General features: G+C 45.3%; 1 protein-coding gene across 2 annotated transcripts in view; it reads right to left on the bottom strand.

Moving 5' to 3' along the window:
* Window positions 1–16,235, bottom strand: part of LOC129704564 (interleukin-1 receptor-associated kinase-like 2) — a 36,243-nt gene extending 20,008 nt beyond the window's left edge. Inside the window, exons 1-2 of one of the 2 annotated variants that reach the window (XM_055647767.1) lie at window positions 15,897–16,235; window positions 4,332–4,511 (exon numbers count right to left, since the gene is read on the bottom strand). In XM_055647767.1, the coding sequence (XP_055503742.1) occupies window positions 4,332–4,511; window positions 15,897–16,032 (316 nt within the window). In that variant the 5' untranslated portion in view covers window positions 16,033–16,235. The remainder of the gene's footprint in view (window positions 1–4,331; window positions 4,512–15,896) is intronic. The other variant, XM_055647766.1, reaches the window with a different exon arrangement.
* Window positions 16,236–18,364: the final 2,129 nt, after the last annotated feature.

Here is an 18,364-nt window from a genome sequence, read left to right as displayed (position 1 = left end):
GAGTCAAGAATATGCATTTGTCATTTGCACCAGGACTGGAACAATGAAATTCTACCTTGCAGCAACTTTACAAGCACAATAACAAAACTCAACAAATAAATATAGAATAATACAATACATTATCAATAATATTAGTGCAATCTAAAGCTAAAGGCAGCAGAGCAGTAGAGCTACTGCCTTACAACGCCTTGTAATTTAATTGGCTTGGTATAAAAATGTTTGTTTTTTTTTTGTTTTTTTTTAAATTGTCCCTAGTGTGTGTAGGTTAGTGATAATGTGGTTGGTGTGGACTAAGTGGGTCGAAGGACCCTTTATCGCGCTGTTTCTCCAAACTAAACTATATAGTGCAACCTTATACTAGAAGGGAGAAGTTTCCAACCCGCAGGGTAATTGGTGCAGTTAATCCGTGGGCCCGTCCTGCACTGGCCTATTCACGCAACCTCTGCTATACACGGGATATAGTTGCCTTACCAGACCTGTCCATTGCTACATCTATGATTGAGCCAGGCATTTAAGTTGTGAAATACACCTGAAAACAATAGAAATACCTAGATTTTGGGTCAGAGGCGAAGGGCTGAAAGAAAGTTGCCCAAAAGCTATAATGATTCATAGCACAGGATTCCTGACATTACTTAGTGTCAAACTTCATTTCCTCAGGCATCTGAAAACCACAACATTCTTGAGGTGGGTGATTGGAGATTTCTCATGTGCAGCAATCCAGGATGGAAATAGTACACATTGTATCCAATACTTTAAATATTTTACTGAAAATGAAATACACTGGCATGTAAACATTAAAGTAGGACCTGAAATATTATAGATATGCTTTTTTGAGAGAATATTTAAAGTATTTTTCAACCCAGTGGACTCAGTGGCACAGAGTTGCAGCTTTACAGTGCCAGAGACCCAGGTTCGATCCTGGCTACAGGTGCTGTCTGTATGGAGTTTATACATTCTCCCGTGACCTGCATGGGTTTCCTCTGAGAACTCCCGTTTCCTCCAATACTCCAAAAACTTACAGGTTTGTAGGTTAATTGTAATTTGTCCCTAGTGTGTGTAGGCTAATGTTAATATGCAGGGATCGTTGGTTGGTGTGGACTCGATGGACCGAAGGGCCTGTTTCCGCGCTGTATCTCTAAATTAAACTCATTGTACCTTAGAAATAATACAATGAGGAAATAACACAACATATGCACAACTCTAAAACTCACATATACAATGAAAGAAAACAAAATTCAGACTATTTCACAAAAGACCTAGTTTCTAATTGGCTGGAATTTAGTTGCACCACTGATTTCCCTTGATTACAATGGAAAAAAAAACTGAAAAACTTTGAAGCTCGGTCAAATAACTATATAGGTTACACCGAAACAGACAAGGTGCACAGTAATTGCTCGGAACCAATTTTAAAAGGTCACCATTTAGAGCCTGCTTACAGCTGTGCACTAATTGCTTGGAACCTGCTTCAAAACCACAAGACCGTATTCAAGGCAATATAAATGATAATGAATATTATGCTTGAAGTAACTGGAATAATATGACGTGATGAATGACTTGAATGTTATGCATCATGAGTAAAGTTTGAAATAAAATGTCACCAGTCCTTTTAGAAATATGCCCTTAGAAGTGACAACACCCAAAGCACATGCAGGAAATGAATCATGCAAAACAACTTTTTGCTAAGTTTCCAAATTGAGGATTGTACTTTTGCAGAACTGAATCAAACCTGCTTCATTGTGCACAGTTCTCCTAATATCTTGTTGCTACAATGAATTAAATGCTGAACAATCAACAGGACCATGAGACTAGGCAAAAACCTTGTTGCTACTTTATATCTTGCACTTCCTGCTTTGTGGTTAACACTGCACTGAACTTCAAGTTCAACATCAAACCTGAACAGCATTGGAAGCCAGCCACTGTCGGACCTTCAATCAAACGGAAACATGATTGAGTTATAGACAATAGGTGCAGGAGTAGCCCATTCAATGTGATCATGGCTGATCATCCCCAATCAGTACCCCGTTCCTGCCTTCTCCCCATATCCCCCGACTCCGCTATTTTTTTAAGAGCCCTATCTAGCTCTCTCTATTGAAAGCATCCAGAGAACCCGCCTCCACCGCCCTCCGAGGCAGAGAATTCCACAGACTCACCGCTCTCTGTGAGAAAAAGTGTTTCCTCATCTCCGTTCTAAATGACTTGCTCCTTGTTCTTAAACTGTGGCCCCTGGTTCTGGGCTCCCCCAACATCGGGAACATGTTTCCTGTCTCTAGTGTGTCCAAACCCTTAACAATCTTATATGTTTCAATGAGATCCCCTCTCATCCTAAACTCCAGAGTGTACAAACCCAGCAGCTCCATTCTCTCAGCATACGAGTCCCGCCTTCCCGGGAATTAACCTTGTAAACCTACGCTGCACTCCCTCAATAGCAAGAATGTCCTTCCTCAAATTAGGGGACCAAAACTGTACACAATACTCCAAGGTGTGGTCTCACTAGGGCTCTGTACAACTGCAGAAGGACCTCTTTGCTCCTATATTCGATTCCTCTTGTTATCGCCATTCGCTTTCTTCTGTACCTGCATGCTTAATTTCATAGACTGATGTACAAGGACCCCCAGATCCCATTGTACTTCCCCTTTTCCCAACTTGATGCCATTTAGATAGTAATCTGCCTTCCTGTTTTTGCTACCAAAATGGATAACCTCAGTTTTGTTGTAATTTTTACATAGATATATATCCATTGGCATATTTAGGATATGGTCAATACAGACCTCCAAAAAACCTCTAATATTTTAGCTTAACATTGAACATGTTCGGATCTTGTACCTTTCTCTAATCTGTCTATTGGCACTGCAAGGTCTTTCCTACCAAGGCCTTTGGTTACACACTCTGGCAATCCAGCCCTAAAGACCCTGAAAAATCCATTCTAGCCCTAAAGACCCTGAAAAATCCATTCTAATTAACGAAGAGAAAATGTAACGTTTAGTTTATTTCGTAGCATGGAAACAGGCCCTTTGGCCCACCAAGTCCATGCCAAACAGTGATTCAGATTCAGATTCAGATTCAATTTTAATTGTCATTGTCAGTGTACAGTAGTCCTACCCTACACACGAGGGACAATTTACAAAAGCCAATAATCCTACAAACCTGTACGTCTTGGCAATGTGGGAGGAAACCACAGCACTTGGAGAAAACCCACGCAGTCACAGGGAGAATGTACAAACTCCATACAGACTGCACCCTTAGTCAGGATCAAACCTAGGTCCCTGGAGCTGTGCCACTGTCGCCCCCAAGTTGCAGCCCGTTCTTCTTATCCGTGAAGACCTAAAATAAGGAAATCAGGGAGGGGCGACCATAGATGGTCAATAGAGGAAATATTGTTTCTACCGTTGAATGCAAATGATCTTTGGAAAGATGTTATTCATAATTTAAAATTAATTAATTGAACAAAGATGGAAAATAATGTTGAATGGTGCCAGAACAACAACATTGCTCCTAACATTATGTGGAGGAAGGAATTGCAGATGCTGATTTAAACTGAAGATGGACACAAAAAGCCAGAGTAATTCAGCAGACAGGCAGCATCTCTGGAGAGAAGCAATAGGTGATGTTTCGGATCGAGAAGAGTCTTTTTACATTCTTGATGCTTCCTTGCATGTGCATGAATAAACTGGTGACAAGGGAACGTGTTTCAGCTGATCACTGCAGGTGTGAAATTCAGCTTCAACAGCACAATGACACAGATACGTGTGCTGCTACCTCACAGCTCCAGCAACCAGTGGTCAATCCTAATTTCCACGGCCGTCTGTGTGGAGGACGCACATTTTTCCTGTGACCAACGTGGGTTACATATGGGTGCTCTGGTTTCCTCCCATACCCCAAAGATTTGTGGATTGGCAAGTTAATTTGCCTCTATAAATTGTCCCTTAGTGCATTGGTGACTGATAGAGTCCGGAGAGTTGACGAGAACAGAATGGGATTAGCGCACAACAAATGTAAATGGGCACTGATGGTTGCCAGGCTCAATGAGCTGAAGGATCCATTTCTGCACTGTACCATTCCACCTCGCCCATAACAAATGTAATAATTTTTCTTCAGGTATCAATCAACTTGTAGCCACATCGAGTGAGTATGCCAAACAGTTTTACATTGTGGAATCATTTTTCTACAAGGATTTCCAATTTTATAATTTACACAGCTGGTCTAGGAAAAACTATTGTCAAATGGGGCAAGATTCAATCAGAAGACAGCACTTTGCAATCGTTGTGTTCAGAACTAATCTCTGGAAAGCAAAATTCACACAAGTATTTTTATCAATAATGGAGCACACTTACCTGGCATAATGACAGAGGTGGCTCTGTACAGCTGCAGCTCATTCAGGATGTCCAGAAGCTGTTGGACGGTGGCTTGTTTCATTCCCCACACCCACATCAGCTCTCGTGTCTTGCTGTTTGACTTTCGTCCAAATAATTCAATGTTCCTTAGTTCGGTCTGATCGCTTATGATACGAGAGCCTGAAAGGAGTTTCAAAGATTAGCTTAGTCCCTTCATCATATAGTTTATTCTGTTCTACTTCCCTTCTATCAAGAACAAAAACTATAGGTTAAAGGACTGAAAGCAAACGGTGGCCTCCTCGGTCCAACACAATATGGACAACCTTTCCAGCCAATGCGATTAAATATGGTGGGTTTCCCTCCTACACAACAACTATGCACACATCACTATCACACACAAAAATAGGAAATAGCCACGGTAAATGTTCCATACTTTGCTACGAGTAGAATTCACCAGGAATTGATGGTACTGAGAGAATAAAATGGGATTAGTATAGGTTCAGAGTAAGTGGCTGCATGATTGTTGGCGTGTACCTGGCAGGCCAATGGGCCCGTTTCCAAACTCTACAACTCAGCAGGTCAGACAGGATCCAATGCCCATCAACTTTAAACATTAACTCTGCTTCTCTCATTACGGATGCTGCCTGACCAGCTAAGCATTTGTAGCATTTCATGGATCTCTTTCAGGTTTCCATCCATGTGCTTGAAATTAATGCATTAACTACACAAATGCACCAACTCAGCAATATATCCTGGGGACAGCGAGCTGCTGGAGGTGGTGTACCTGGGGGAGAGTGGGTGCTCAGGAGAGAAGTAACGTGGGGAGAGTGGGCACCTGGAAGGGGGAAGCATCTGTGGAGAGAAAACAAATTTAAATGTTTCAAATCAACAACCTTCCATTAGTGCTGGTCTAATAAAAGTTCATTGGCATTAACCTCAACTCAGTTTCTCTTTTTGATACCACCTGGCCTACAGTGAATTTCCAGCATGCCCCGTTCTATCTGCAATAGACATCATTAAAGATATGCCCAATATGTCTGCATGCATATAATGTGTTTTGTAAATATGCACCTCCAAAAAAAAAAAAAAAAAAAAAAAAAAAAGTCAGATTAAATTCTTCCTAAACGATGTAACTCAGTGAATGCATGTGAGCAGTGGGAAGCAGTATTAAAATTAGCGGTTAAGACAAAAGGTTCATGGTGGGGTCACTTGCAGATTTTAAGATTGGGTATATCCGCTTTATAACAGCTAAACAATCTACATAGAAACAGGGAGAAAATGTGTGTTAAAAAAAACCTAGGCGACAGTGTTTGTGCACAGAAAAATATTTGAAAATTTCCACTATGAATGAAATTCGGCAATCTTTCCCTTACAATCTAAATGGTTTCCAGTGAAGCTCTGTGACAGATTAAGGAGTACATGTAGTCTATAAGTTAATTATGTAAAGGGGGACAGCAGACAAGAAAAACTACAGTGGCTTATAGTTCAAGAGATTTTGATTGTCACAGCTATTTCCTGTATGACCTTAAAAACTGAATTAAAATAGAAAGATTAAACGAGAACGTACCATTTGAAGTTTGATCTTTATTTTATGAGAAGTTGAAGTGAGGGACTACATGAAGAATCCACCAGCCCGCATCTGCTACAAAAGCATGTTGTCTATAAACTCCATGACACAATGCCCTTTAGGTCCAAGTAGGGCAGCATAACTTTAGAATCTTTGTAAATAGCTTAGGCCTCAAGACAAACTCTCTAGGTAGAGCCTCTGCCCACGTATCACCACTGAGACACCCCAAATGGTGAGATTGACATCCAAAGTCAGGCAGTTCATCGGGACTGGCATATTTCCCAGCCGTATCCAGCATATACCCCTCCTTAGCTGATGAGAAGTTAAATCACTGATGCTCTTAGCCAGATCTCCTCCAGTGGATCTCCTATCCCCGAAGGGATGGCAAATTATGTGACAAGAGAATGAACTCCTTCATATGATTAAACTGCAGCATATCCCCCATAAGTTCAGGGGATTTGAATTCCTTGTCGATATCTCCATAGTCGGAGTTAGTTATGTCATAATCTCCAGTACTCCCCTCTACTGAGCAGGAGCTAAAATAACTCAACCCCGAACCAGGTGTTGCTTCCCCTCTTCTGTGCGGGAGATATTATAACGCAACCCTGAGCCAGGTGTTGCTTCCACAGGCATCTGACTGGAGCTTCTTGTAAGTGCCTCCTGAGCCAGGAGCACAATTCTATTATATACTCACTGCACAGGTCGCGCCTGCTAATGACTCCGAGTCCGGGCTTGCTCCCTTCTGGAGCCTCAACGGAGTCTAGAGGGGAGGAAAATATAACGCAACCCTGAGCCAGGTGTTGCTTCCTACAGGCATCTGGCTGGCTCCCTTTTTGCGCTTCAACGGAGGTGTCTGTACGGCCGCACTCGTCAGCTCTCCAGTCACCTGCTCCCTTGGAGCCCCAAAACAGAGGTGAGCCTCAATGGCAGTAGCTGCACCGGCCGAGCCATCAGCCTATTGATTCCAGCCGCCTGCTCCTTCTCAGAGCCTCCAGGGCGATAGCTACACAGGTTGTGTCAGCTTCTCAGGGCCCGCTGCACCTATTTTCGGAGCAACGGTCCTTTCCTGAAACAAAATCCCTTACCTGCCAGCGTCTCTGAGCCCTGGTCACCCTATTTGTTGGAGCCTCAGCCAAGTTCCATTGCAGACCAAGTCTGACCACATCTTCAGCCCCACGCTTGCCAAACAGCTCCCTTCGGAGCTCAAAAGCGCCATTGCTGTGCAAGACACGCCTGCCAGCATTTCTGAGCTCAATGGGACAGACTGCTCCTTTGGCCAACATCCTCTTTGGAGCCTTGCTGGAGCTTTACTGTGCAGGGAACACTGCCACTTACTCCCAGCCTGGTTAGACAGGCTGCTCCTTCGGCCCCTTCTGCTCCTTTAGAGCCTTAGCGGAGCTCATTGAACAGGCCGCGCCAGCCATTACTCCAAGCCTGATTCGACAGGCTGCTTCTGTGGCCCTTCTGTTCATTCGGAGCCTTAGCGAAGCTCACATGCCTGCCAACACTCCGAGCTTAATTTGACAGGCTGCCCCTGCGGCCTTCTGCCTTTTTTGGAGCCTTGATGGAGCTGACTCTGCAGATCGCGCTGCCAGTTACTCCCAGCCTGGATCGGCCGGCTGCTCCTTTGGCCAGTTGCTCCTGCGGAGCCTCAGCGGGGCTCACTGGACAGGTCACGTCTGCCAGTACTGCAAGCCTGGTTCAACAGGTTGCTTATGCGGGACCAGCTAGTGACTCACGACAGTTCCTTTCTGGAGCTTCAACGGAGGTAGCTGTAAGGATCGCGCCCTTCAGCTTCTCCGTGTACCGCTGACTGCTCCCTTCTGGAGCCTCAATGGAGGCGGCTGAACGGTTTGTGCCCGTCAACTTCTCCACAGCCTTACTGGCAGTAGCTGCACGGGTCACGCCCATTAGCGTTTCTAATTCCGGCCACCTGCTCTCGTTCGGATCGTCAAGGCGGTAGCTGTATGGGCCGTGCCCGATAGTTTTACCAAGACCGGCCGCCTGCTCCCATCCGGAGCCTCACCGGCGACTTTACCAAGTCCGGCCGCCTGCTCCTGTTCAGAGCTCCAACGGAGGTAGCTGCACAGGCTGCACCCGTCAGCTTCTCCGGGCCCACTGCACCTATTTTCGGAGCAGCGGCCCATTCATGAAACAAAATTGTCCTACCTGCCGAAGCAGTTTCGAACTGGTCCGAATCCCACGCCATGCGTCGACGTATGGACGCGCATGTGGGCTGGCGGGTTCTTCACGTGGTCTCTCACGAGACTTCGATATAAAATTATCACCACTCACTATCTCTGACTAGTGTCCCACACGAGTTACAGACCCTTATATCCTTTAGTTTAGAGATATAGCGAGGAAACAGGTTCTTCGGTCCACTGAGTATCCACGTAAACGAACACTATCCTAGGGGCAATTTACAATATTACCCAAGCCAATTAACCTACAAACCTGTAAGCTTTTGGTGCGTGGGAGGAAACCAGAGCACCCAGAAAAAACCCATGGAAGTCACGGGGAGAATGTACAAACTCCGTACCGACATTACTTGTAGTCAGGATAGAACCCAGGTCTCTGGCACTGCAAGGCAGCAACTCTACTACTGCGCCATCATGCCAACCTTCCTATCATAGAATCCTTCATCATGGGAGAGATGTGGTCTATTCTACCTGCACCAGCCTTTCAGAAGTGTTAGCCCTCCGTCCTTTCTTTTGCAATCTTTGCCTTTTCATGTAATCTTTTTGAAAATAACTATTGAATCTGTTACCACTATCATTTCGGGCAACTAGTAGCCGAAAGTTGAAATGAATGGAAATAAAAATGGGGGAGACTGCACTGCCATTTCACCACAGAACCAGTGATAAGATCATGTACAGCACTACGTGCAGGAAGATGAGTATCTAGGATGTGGTCTAGATAAATACCACGTCAAAGCCTAAAGAAGTTAATGTAATGACTACCCTCCAAAAGTATGTTTACGATATTTTATTTCTTCAGATAATGACTCAAAACACTGCTCTGCAACCTCCTACAAATTTTAGCATACATCAGCAAAGGCTGATTTTGAGATGCAAACGATAACTTTGCAAAGGCAGTTTCCTGGTCCAGGATGTGTAGGAAGAAACTGCAGATGTTGGTTTACACCAAAGATAGACACAAAATGCTGGAGTAACTCAGCGGGTCAGGCAGCATCTCTGGAGAAACTGAATGCAGAAGGTGATATTTCGGGTCTCGACCCGAGGCGCCACCTATTCCTTTTCTCCAGAGATGCTGCCTGACCCGCTGAGTTACTCCAGCATTTTGTGTCTATCCTGATCAAGGATGCTTAAAATCTCAGAAGGAGTGCTACCGAAGGAGAGTGGGGTTCCCAGGGGGAACGGGCTCCCAAGGGAGGTGCTCCTTGGGGAAAGTGGGCCCCTGGGGAGAGCGGGTCCCTGGGAGAGTGGACTCCATCCACATGACACCGATCAGTGGGCAGAGAGCAGCAGTGTGGAGGGAGAATTTTGTCAGCCAGTACAAAGCCAATGATTTCAAGAGAGCGTTGCAAAGCGTAAAGGGGCTTGGAGATTGGGGTGGGTGTATGGTTGTGGACCAAGATCAGGGAACCTATTGGCCATCTTGCATAGCCAGTACTCCTACTTACTCTGGCAACAGGCAAGCTGCGGCAGAGCCATAGTCAGGTTGGAGTTCGACAATAGATAATAGGTGCAGGAGTAGGCCATTCGGCCCTTCGCGCCAGCACCGTCATTCAATGTGATCATGGCTGATCATCCACAATCAATACCCCATTCCTACCTTCTCTCCATATCCATTGACTCTGCTATCTTTAAAAGCTTTATCTAGCTCTCTCTTGAATGCATCCAGAGAACCGGCCTCCACCGCTCTCAGAGGCAGAGAATTATACACTCACAACTCTCTGTGTCTCGCTTGGGAACCAGACCTGCTGTCAGGACCCTGAATGATGGTCCACCCCAGGGCTCTCGTCCTAGCTCCCCTACTCTTCAACAATCATGTGAGTGACATGCCAACTACCTCATCCAGGACGTTTGCATATGCAGATGACATTTCCCTTGCTTACCAGGGAGCTTCCCTTGGGGATATCAGCAGTGCTAACCCGTCTTGAAGGGGTTGGAGGAGTACTTCACCTTCTGGCGACTTTGCCCCAACCCATCTAAGACAACTGTCACTGTCTTTTACATCAGCAATCGGCTCGCCAATGCAAAGCTCCGAGTGTCCTTTTGTGGTAAGTCAGTGAAGAATGAAGTCTTAGTTGTAATCTAAGTGGGGATTCATAACCTGCTATATGATGGATTCATAACCTGCTTCAACTCACAAGCAACCTGTCGCCACAGCAGGACATAGATGCAGTGAAGAGTTAAGCCAAAAGAATTCTATCAGCTGAAGGGCAATAAGGGTAAATGTTCAGCTGTGGGTCATTGCCCTTATTTTTGTCCTATGACATTTCATTTCCTAAGTTATTTACTTTTGTGGCATAGAATGCCCATATTGACCAGTTAGGTCAGTATTTCTCATAGTTTGGTTTCTTGCCACATAGGAATCATTTCGCATATTGAGTCTATGCCATAATAATCCCATATCCCCATTATATGCCATTGACCCATTTACCCCACGGCTACTTTGTCACTCGTGCCACCCACACACGCTCGGGGTAATTTACTGTGGCAGGATAGCCTCAAAGTGACATTTCAAGGACACTGATTGCGTAACCCTATAAGGTAACCATGTGTGCCAAAGAAGAACAGTAGAATTTACTTTAGAATTTAGAGATACAGCACAGAAAAAGGTTCATTGGCCCACCAAGTCTGCATCAACCAGCAATCACCCCGTACTCTAGCACTATCCTATACACAAAGGACAATTTACAGAAGCTAATTAAGCATTTAAACGTGTATGTGTTTTTTACACGAAGGGTTGTAGGTATATAGAACAAACCTCCGGAGGACCAAATGTTTAAGAAGGAACTGCAGATGCCCGGGGGACCAAGTTGAGGAAGGCACTATCGCTTTGTTTAAGAAACATTTAAACAGGTACATGGATAGGATATGTTTAGTGCAATATGGGCCAAACACAGGGATCTGGAACTATTCTAGATGAGAGATGTTGGTTGGTGTGGGCAAGTTGGGCCGAATGGGCTGTTTCCACGCTGTATGACTCTCTGTCTTTGAAGCGTGGAAGGAAACTTGAGCACTCGGAGAAAACGCACATGGTCACAGAGAAAAGGCACAAACTCCGTACAGACAGCACCCGTAGTCGGGATCGAACCCAGATCTCTGGCACAGTAAGGCAGCAACTAGTGCTGCGCCACCCCAAGAAAGACTATTTTCACATATTTTAAAATGGTCTCTCTTTTGTGCTTCCTCCTTGTTTTCCTGAGAAGGCAAGAACAGTAATGGAAGGAAAGGTACGCGAGATAAAACCCGAGCCTCCCCAGAAGAAGCAGTAAAACCCCTAGAATCACTACAGTGTTGGGCATGCAGCCCCTGGTATGACAGATTGTAGATATGGGCAGCCATACAGGTCTCTACAAATGACAGCTATCAATGACAAAACCAAGAATCCAGTGCGCAGAACAACCACAGAACCCTTGTGTATATTTAAAATTGAACATGGTGTTCAATCAGGGGAAGAATTCTAGGTTGTGGGGATGGGGCAGGAACGTGGATCAGTCTTGATCCAATTTGAGGACTATTTGAGGATAGGTTTGAGGACTGAATAGAATTGTACAGCACAGGAACAGGCCCTTTGGGCCACAATATTTGTGCCACAAACCATGATGCCAATTTAATTTGTACATCTGCCTGCCACAATTCCATGCCTGTTCGGAACATGGTCGTACTCGACCAGAAACGTCACCTATGCATTTTTCAGAGATGGCACCCGTGATACTCCAACACTTTGCGTCCATCCATGCCTGTTCATAGATCTGTCGAAAGGCCTCTTCAAAGTTGCAACTGAGGCTGGGACAATCCCAATGTTTAACAGTTAGACAGGTATATACTGATACTGATTGGACAAGTTTGGAGGGATATGGACCAAACACGGGCAGGTGGGACGAGTGTAGCTGGGACATGTTGATCGGTGTGGGCAAGTTGGGACGAAGGGCCTGTTTCCAAGCTGTATCACTCTAGGACTCTTCCCCGGCTGTGTGCGTCAGGCATCTACCACTCTTTACATTAAACAAAATCCGTGTAAATCTCCTTTAAGCTTTCTCTCTCTTACCTTAAAGCTTTGCCATGAAGTATTTGACATTTCTATCCTGGGAAAAACTCAATTGACCCTATCTCTATGCCTCTCATAATTTTATATACTTCCATCACATCACCTGTCAGCCTCCAATGCTTCAGGGGAAGCAATTCAAGTTTGCCCAACCTCTCTTTCTAGTGAATATTCTCTAATCTAAGCAACATCCTGATGAACGTCTTATCTGCACTATTGCAAAGCCTCCACATCCATCATCATATATTCCTACTACTTATGTTCTTAATAACCACTCACAAATTTCAACAGGATGAAATGTCATGGGAAAATTATACTATTTAAGTCACACTCTATGAGATCATCATAATTTCTGGGGGAATTCCAGCGATCATAAGCCTGACTCAGCTAGCCAGATAAACGTAAAGCAGTTTTGTTTTACTTGCTTTCTGAACTTCCTAACTAAATCACCTGGTACCTTTTAGTGCCACCCCTCCTCATGAAGATTGTTAGTTTAGTGTCACGCATACCGAGGTACAGTGAAAAGCTTTTGTTGCGTGCTAACCAGTCAGCGGAAAGATAATACATGATTACAATCACGCCATCCAGTGTATAGATACATGATAAAGGGAATAATGTGAATAACGTCTCGATTAGGAAGAGCTGTCGGAGTAGATATTTAAAAGAGTGGAGTGATTGCAATGCACAATTGCAGATCACCTGTGACTAGCACACAAAGAGTCACATGGGTTGGGATTTGCATCATGATTTGCCATCTTGCATTTTGGATGTAGTCAAATGGCATGGAAAAACAAACTGAGTAAATCAATTCTTCCCATATTTGCATCAAGCCCCTTTCAACTCCAAGAGTTTACCAGAGGTTACGTGACTGACATTTGCTTAACGTAACAGGGTGGCACAGCAGTAGAGTTACTGCCATACAACGCCAGAGTCCCAGGTTTGATCCAGTCTCCTGGTGCTGTCTGTACAAAGTTTGTACGTTCTTCCCGTGAACTGCATGTATTTTCTCCTGGTTCTCCAGTTTTCTCCCACACTCCAAAGACGGACAGGTTTGTAGGTTAATTGGTTTGGTATCATTGTAAATTGACCCTAGTATGTGAAGGATAGTGTTAATGTGCGGGGATCGCTGGCCAGCACGGCCAGGTATTAGTAGGGTCTGTTTCCGCTCTATCTCTAAACTAAAAAAACATATGTGGCAACGTTTGCACAGAATTACAGGAAGTCAAAGAGAGCTGGCATCCACAGAGCCTCAACCTCATATTGTTTGGGCAATATATTGGGTGCAATGAGTCACTGCATCATTGCCAGAGTGCATGGATTTCCTCCGGTTGCTCTGGTTTCTCCCGCATTCCAAAGATCTGTGGTTGCTAGGTTAATTGGAGATTTATAAAAGTTGTACCTAATGTGTGGGTAAGTGTGTATAATCTGGGAAAGTTGATGAAAATGTGGGGAAGAATAAAGTGATTATTGCAGGATGACTTCAGCAGCATCTGCCTTGATTTTTGGAACTAGAAAATAGAATGCAGAATAGTACAGCACAAAAATAGGCCCTTCGGCCCACAATGTCAGTGCCCAACATGATGCCAAGACCAACTGTTACCAGCCTACACATAATCCATATCCTTCCACCTGCATATCCATGTACCTGTCCAAAGGTCTCTTAAATGCCGCCAAATTATCTGCCTCAACTCAACCACCTCCCCTGGCAGCGCATTCCAAGTACGAATTGCCCTCTGTGTAAAAAAAAACTTACCCTGAACAACTCCTTTACACTTTGCACCACTAACTTTAAAGCTATGCTAAAGTTACAGCTTCGATTTTTCCATTCTGGGAAAAAGATTCTGGTTCTCTATCCCATCTGTGCCCCACATCATTTTATACACTTCTCTCAGATCTCCAGGGAACACCCAACGTTCCAGAGAAAATAATTTGTCTGTCCAACTTTACCTTGTAGCTAATACCCCCTAGTCTTGGTAAACCTGGTACAATCTTTCTATGATGCCTTCCTTAAGTACTCCCTCTTTGACCAAGGCTTTGACACAGCTCAATACCTCCATCCAAGATAGACTCAAAGTGCTGGAGTAACTCCAGGCAGCATCTCACATTGTGCCTATCTTCAGTATAAACCAGCACCTGCAGTGCAGTTTCTTTCTACACACTCAATACCTCCACCTGACGGGTCGGGTATACCTGCAGCTCCTGAGGCAGTTTCACTGTGCTATCATTATATAAATAATGCTGGGGTAAATTTGGCTTCATCAGAGGACGGATACAACAAAGTTATTAAGTAGAGACATCAAGAGTCTGATTGTGCAGCATTTGTTGAGAGCAGAATGTAGTTCACGTTTTGAACACAGTAAACAGCCTCAGGGATAATAATTGTATAAATGTATGAAAGGAGGTTGCAGGAAATGTTCCTGTTTTCGTCATGTGGGCATCTGAACATGAATCACCCCAAAATTTTCCCTCGCCATGACGCTCACGACAGATCAAAAAAACAACAAGCATTGATGTACACGGTACCACGGTGTATTGATGACTGCATTAAACCTCCTGATAAATATTGGTGTTTGAAGTCAATGCAAGGAGAAGAAAAATACTTGCAAATTAGGACATTGCAAGTGGAAAATAGCGGATGGCACTCGGCAGGTCGGCAACACAAGTGACAAGAGAAACAGAGCTCACGTTTCCAAGTCGAGGGGGGACAGACACATTACCCGTTTCTCTCCCTACAGACATAACCGGACCCGTTGAACGTTTCAAGCCTTTTAAAAATAAATTTCAGATGAAGTTTGATTTTGATTGTTAGTGCCTAGTTTTCCAACCATTAACACGCCTCGGCTCCCTTCAACAATGTCCGTCAAGGCATGGTGTATCTCCCGGTTACTCCCATTCCCACTGGCCTTTCTGTCCTGGGCCTCCTCCTTTGCCAGAGTGAGGCCGCACGCAAATTGGTGGAATAATATCTCATATTCCACTTGGGTAGCTTACAACCCAATGACATGACCGTTGAATTCTCCAGTTTTAGGTAACGTCTAACTCTCCCACCATCTTCCCCTTCCCTCCCCTGGACCACACCTATTTCTCCCTCCAACATCCCATCCCCTCCTGCTATGTTTTGCTTCACTAACTGCAACATTGATGCTATTGTTCTCAACTCTGCCTTTTGTTCCAATCATCTGCCTGTAAAAATATTCCCCTCGCCCGTGTCCATCTATTACCTGGCACACTTTATCTTGCCTCTCCCCTTTTCCAGCTTTCTCTCCCCCAAATACCGCCCTTACAATGTCTGAAGAAGGGCCTCGACCCGCATCGTTACTTATCCAGGGATGCTGAACATGCTGCCTGACGGCTGCCTGACCCGTCGAGTTACTCTAGTACTTTGTGTCCTTTTCACAGACAGGATCCGTGCCACACCGACTCAAACAGTGTGGGTTGACAGCCGTATACAATGATGCCAGCACCCTCCAGCAGCCAGTGCAATGGTGCCAGCCCCCTCCAGTAGCAAGTGCAATGGTGCCAGCCCCCTCCAGCAACTAGCCAGACTTATGCAGTAACTAGTCAGCCCCATTCAGTAACTAGCCAGCCCCCTGCAGCAACTAACCAGCTCCCCTCCAGTAACTAGCCAGCCCCCTGCAGCAACTAACCAGCTCCCCTCCAGTAACTAGCCAGTCCCCTCCCCCGGTCCCGCCGTAACTATCCAGCCTCATGCAGTAACTAACGAACCTGTCCCTCGGTGGCCAGGGGAATAAATTACTCACCAAACCGACGCCAGTCTCCAGGCGCCAGAGCATCCATCACCATATAAAACTCTTCCATAACTTTGGCGGGAATGTCATACACAAAATGCCGATAATTTCTCTGCTGCGGGGTCCCCCGCCTTCCAGATAAATCCATCTTTTGTCTGGAAACTACCAGCGACGTGGGATACAACTTTCTTCAGCAGCTCGAAGTGAAATTATCCGGACAGATTTTATCCTGTGCGTCATGGAGTGGAAATGTTGAACTGGAAGCACACTGTATCGGCGGCGAGTAATGCACTGAACCAGTGCACTGGCATCAAACATTTCCCCACTTCCCAGTGCATCGAAACTGCAAGTCTGTTCTGCAATTAACAGCGAAGGGCGAAAACACCGCAAAAGCAGGAAACCCGATTTTTTTTTTTTAAACGTCGTTTTTGCTTCACTTTATACTGGGGTCGCTCTTTAATCACTAGCTGTTAGAAGCAGTGTAAAAGAGGGCACTCCCTCTGCCCCAGTCATGGACTCTGTCTCCAGATTAGATTTAGGAAAATCAAAACAAACAGTGGATGCTGGAAATACTCAGCTGCAAACGAGGAGAGAGAAAAACAGTTGGAGGTCTCAGCATTAGTCAATGATCCTTAACTTTTCTGTTATGACTGATTGTCATCACTTGTTGCTAGTTTCTCTCGTTTCCCCTTCCTATGATTTTCAGTTTGAAGAAGGGTCTCGACCCGAAACGTCACCTGTTTCTTCTCCAGATATATTGCATTCCCGCTGAGTTACTGCAGCATTTTGTGTCTATCACAACCCAACCTCTCCTGATCTCCCTTTCTCCGTGACCCCTTCCATGACCACTTCCCCACACAGCCCCCTCTTCTACTCATTCATTCTGTGACGTCCATGACGGTTGAAGATCTCAGAAAGGTCCCACTCTCCCACGTACACATTGCCCTTCCCACAGTCTGTCTGTCTGTCAGTGGAGAGACAAATTATCAGATTGTTGTTATCTGATAACAGTTATCAGGTTGGCTGTTATCAGTTTGGTGATACTAGAGAATGCAGATGCTTTACTAAGGAGCAGAAAAAAACAAACTGCTGGAGGAACTCAGTGGGTTAAAGCAAAGATACTAGAGCCTTCTATGATCTTTGACTTATGTAAGAATGCTGTTCATCGATTACAGCTCAGCATTCAACACCATTATTCCATCAAAACTGATCACCAAACACGGTAACCTGGGCATCGACCCCTCCCTCTGCAACTGGATACTGGACTTTCTAACCAACAGACCCCAGTCTGTGAGGTTAGACAAGCACACCTCTTCAACCCTCACCCTGAACACCGGCGTTCCTCAGGGCTGTGTGCTGAGCCCCCTCCTCTACTCCCTCTTCACCTATGACTGCACACCTGTACATGGTACTAACACCATCATCAAGTATGCAGATGATACAACGGTGATTGGCCTCATCAGCAACAACGATGAGCTGGCCTACAGGGAGGAGGTCCAGCACTTAGCAGCATGGTGCGCTGACAACAACCTGGCCCTTAACTCCAAGAAGACCAAGGAGCTCATTGTAGACTTCAGGAAGTCCAGAGGCGGCACGCATACCCCCATCCACATTAACGGGACGGAGGTGGAACGTGTTTCTAGCTTCAGGTTCCTGGGAGTCAACATCTCCGATGACCTCTCTTGGACCCACAATACCTCTACTCTGATCAAGAAGGCTCATCAGCGTCTCTTCTTCCTGAGGAGACTGAAGAAGGTCCATCTGTCTCCTCAGATCCTGGTGAACTTCTACCGCTGCACCATCGAGAGCATCCTTACCAACTGCATCACAGTATGGTATGGCAACTGCTCTGTCTCCGACCGGAAGGCATTGCAGAGGGTGGTGAAAATTGCCCAACGCATCACCGGTTCCACGCTCCCCTCCATTGAGTCTGTCCAAAGCAAGCGCTGTCTGCGGAGGGCGCTCAGCATCGCCAAGGACTGCTCTCACCCCAACCATGGACTGTTTACCCTCCTACCATCCGGGAGGCGCTACAGGTCTCTCCGTTGCCGAACCAGCAGGTCGAGGAACAGCTTCTTTCCGGCGGCTGTCACTCTACTCAACAACGTACCTCGGTGACTGCCAATCACCCCCCCCCCCCCCCCCCCCCCGGACACTTATTATTTTTTTTTTAATTCAAATTGTTTGCTATGTCGCTCTTCAAGGGAGATGCTAAATGCATTTCGTTGTCTCTGTACTGTACACTGACAATGACAATTAAATTGAATCTGAATCTGAATCTGAATCTGAATCTTTGGGTTAGAGTGCGTGGAGGAAGGGGGGAAAGTTGACGTTTGGGGTCAAGGTCTGATCTAAACATCACCCATCCCTTGCTTCCACAGAAGCTACTGAGTTACTCCAAAAGTTAGTTTTAACTTGAAAGCTTGGTATCTGTGGAAAGTTTTAGTTTAGTTTCATTTTAGAGATACAGCATGGAAAGA

This window comes from Leucoraja erinacea, chromosome 16, assembly GCF_028641065.1.
Source record: "Leucoraja erinacea ecotype New England chromosome 16, Leri_hhj_1, whole genome shotgun sequence".
In the NCBI taxonomy this organism is placed as follows: Eukaryota; Metazoa; Chordata; class Chondrichthyes; order Rajiformes; family Rajidae; genus Leucoraja; species Leucoraja erinaceus.
Note: the sequence above shows the minus strand (reverse complement) of the source record. Positions and strands in the feature narration are given on the sequence as shown.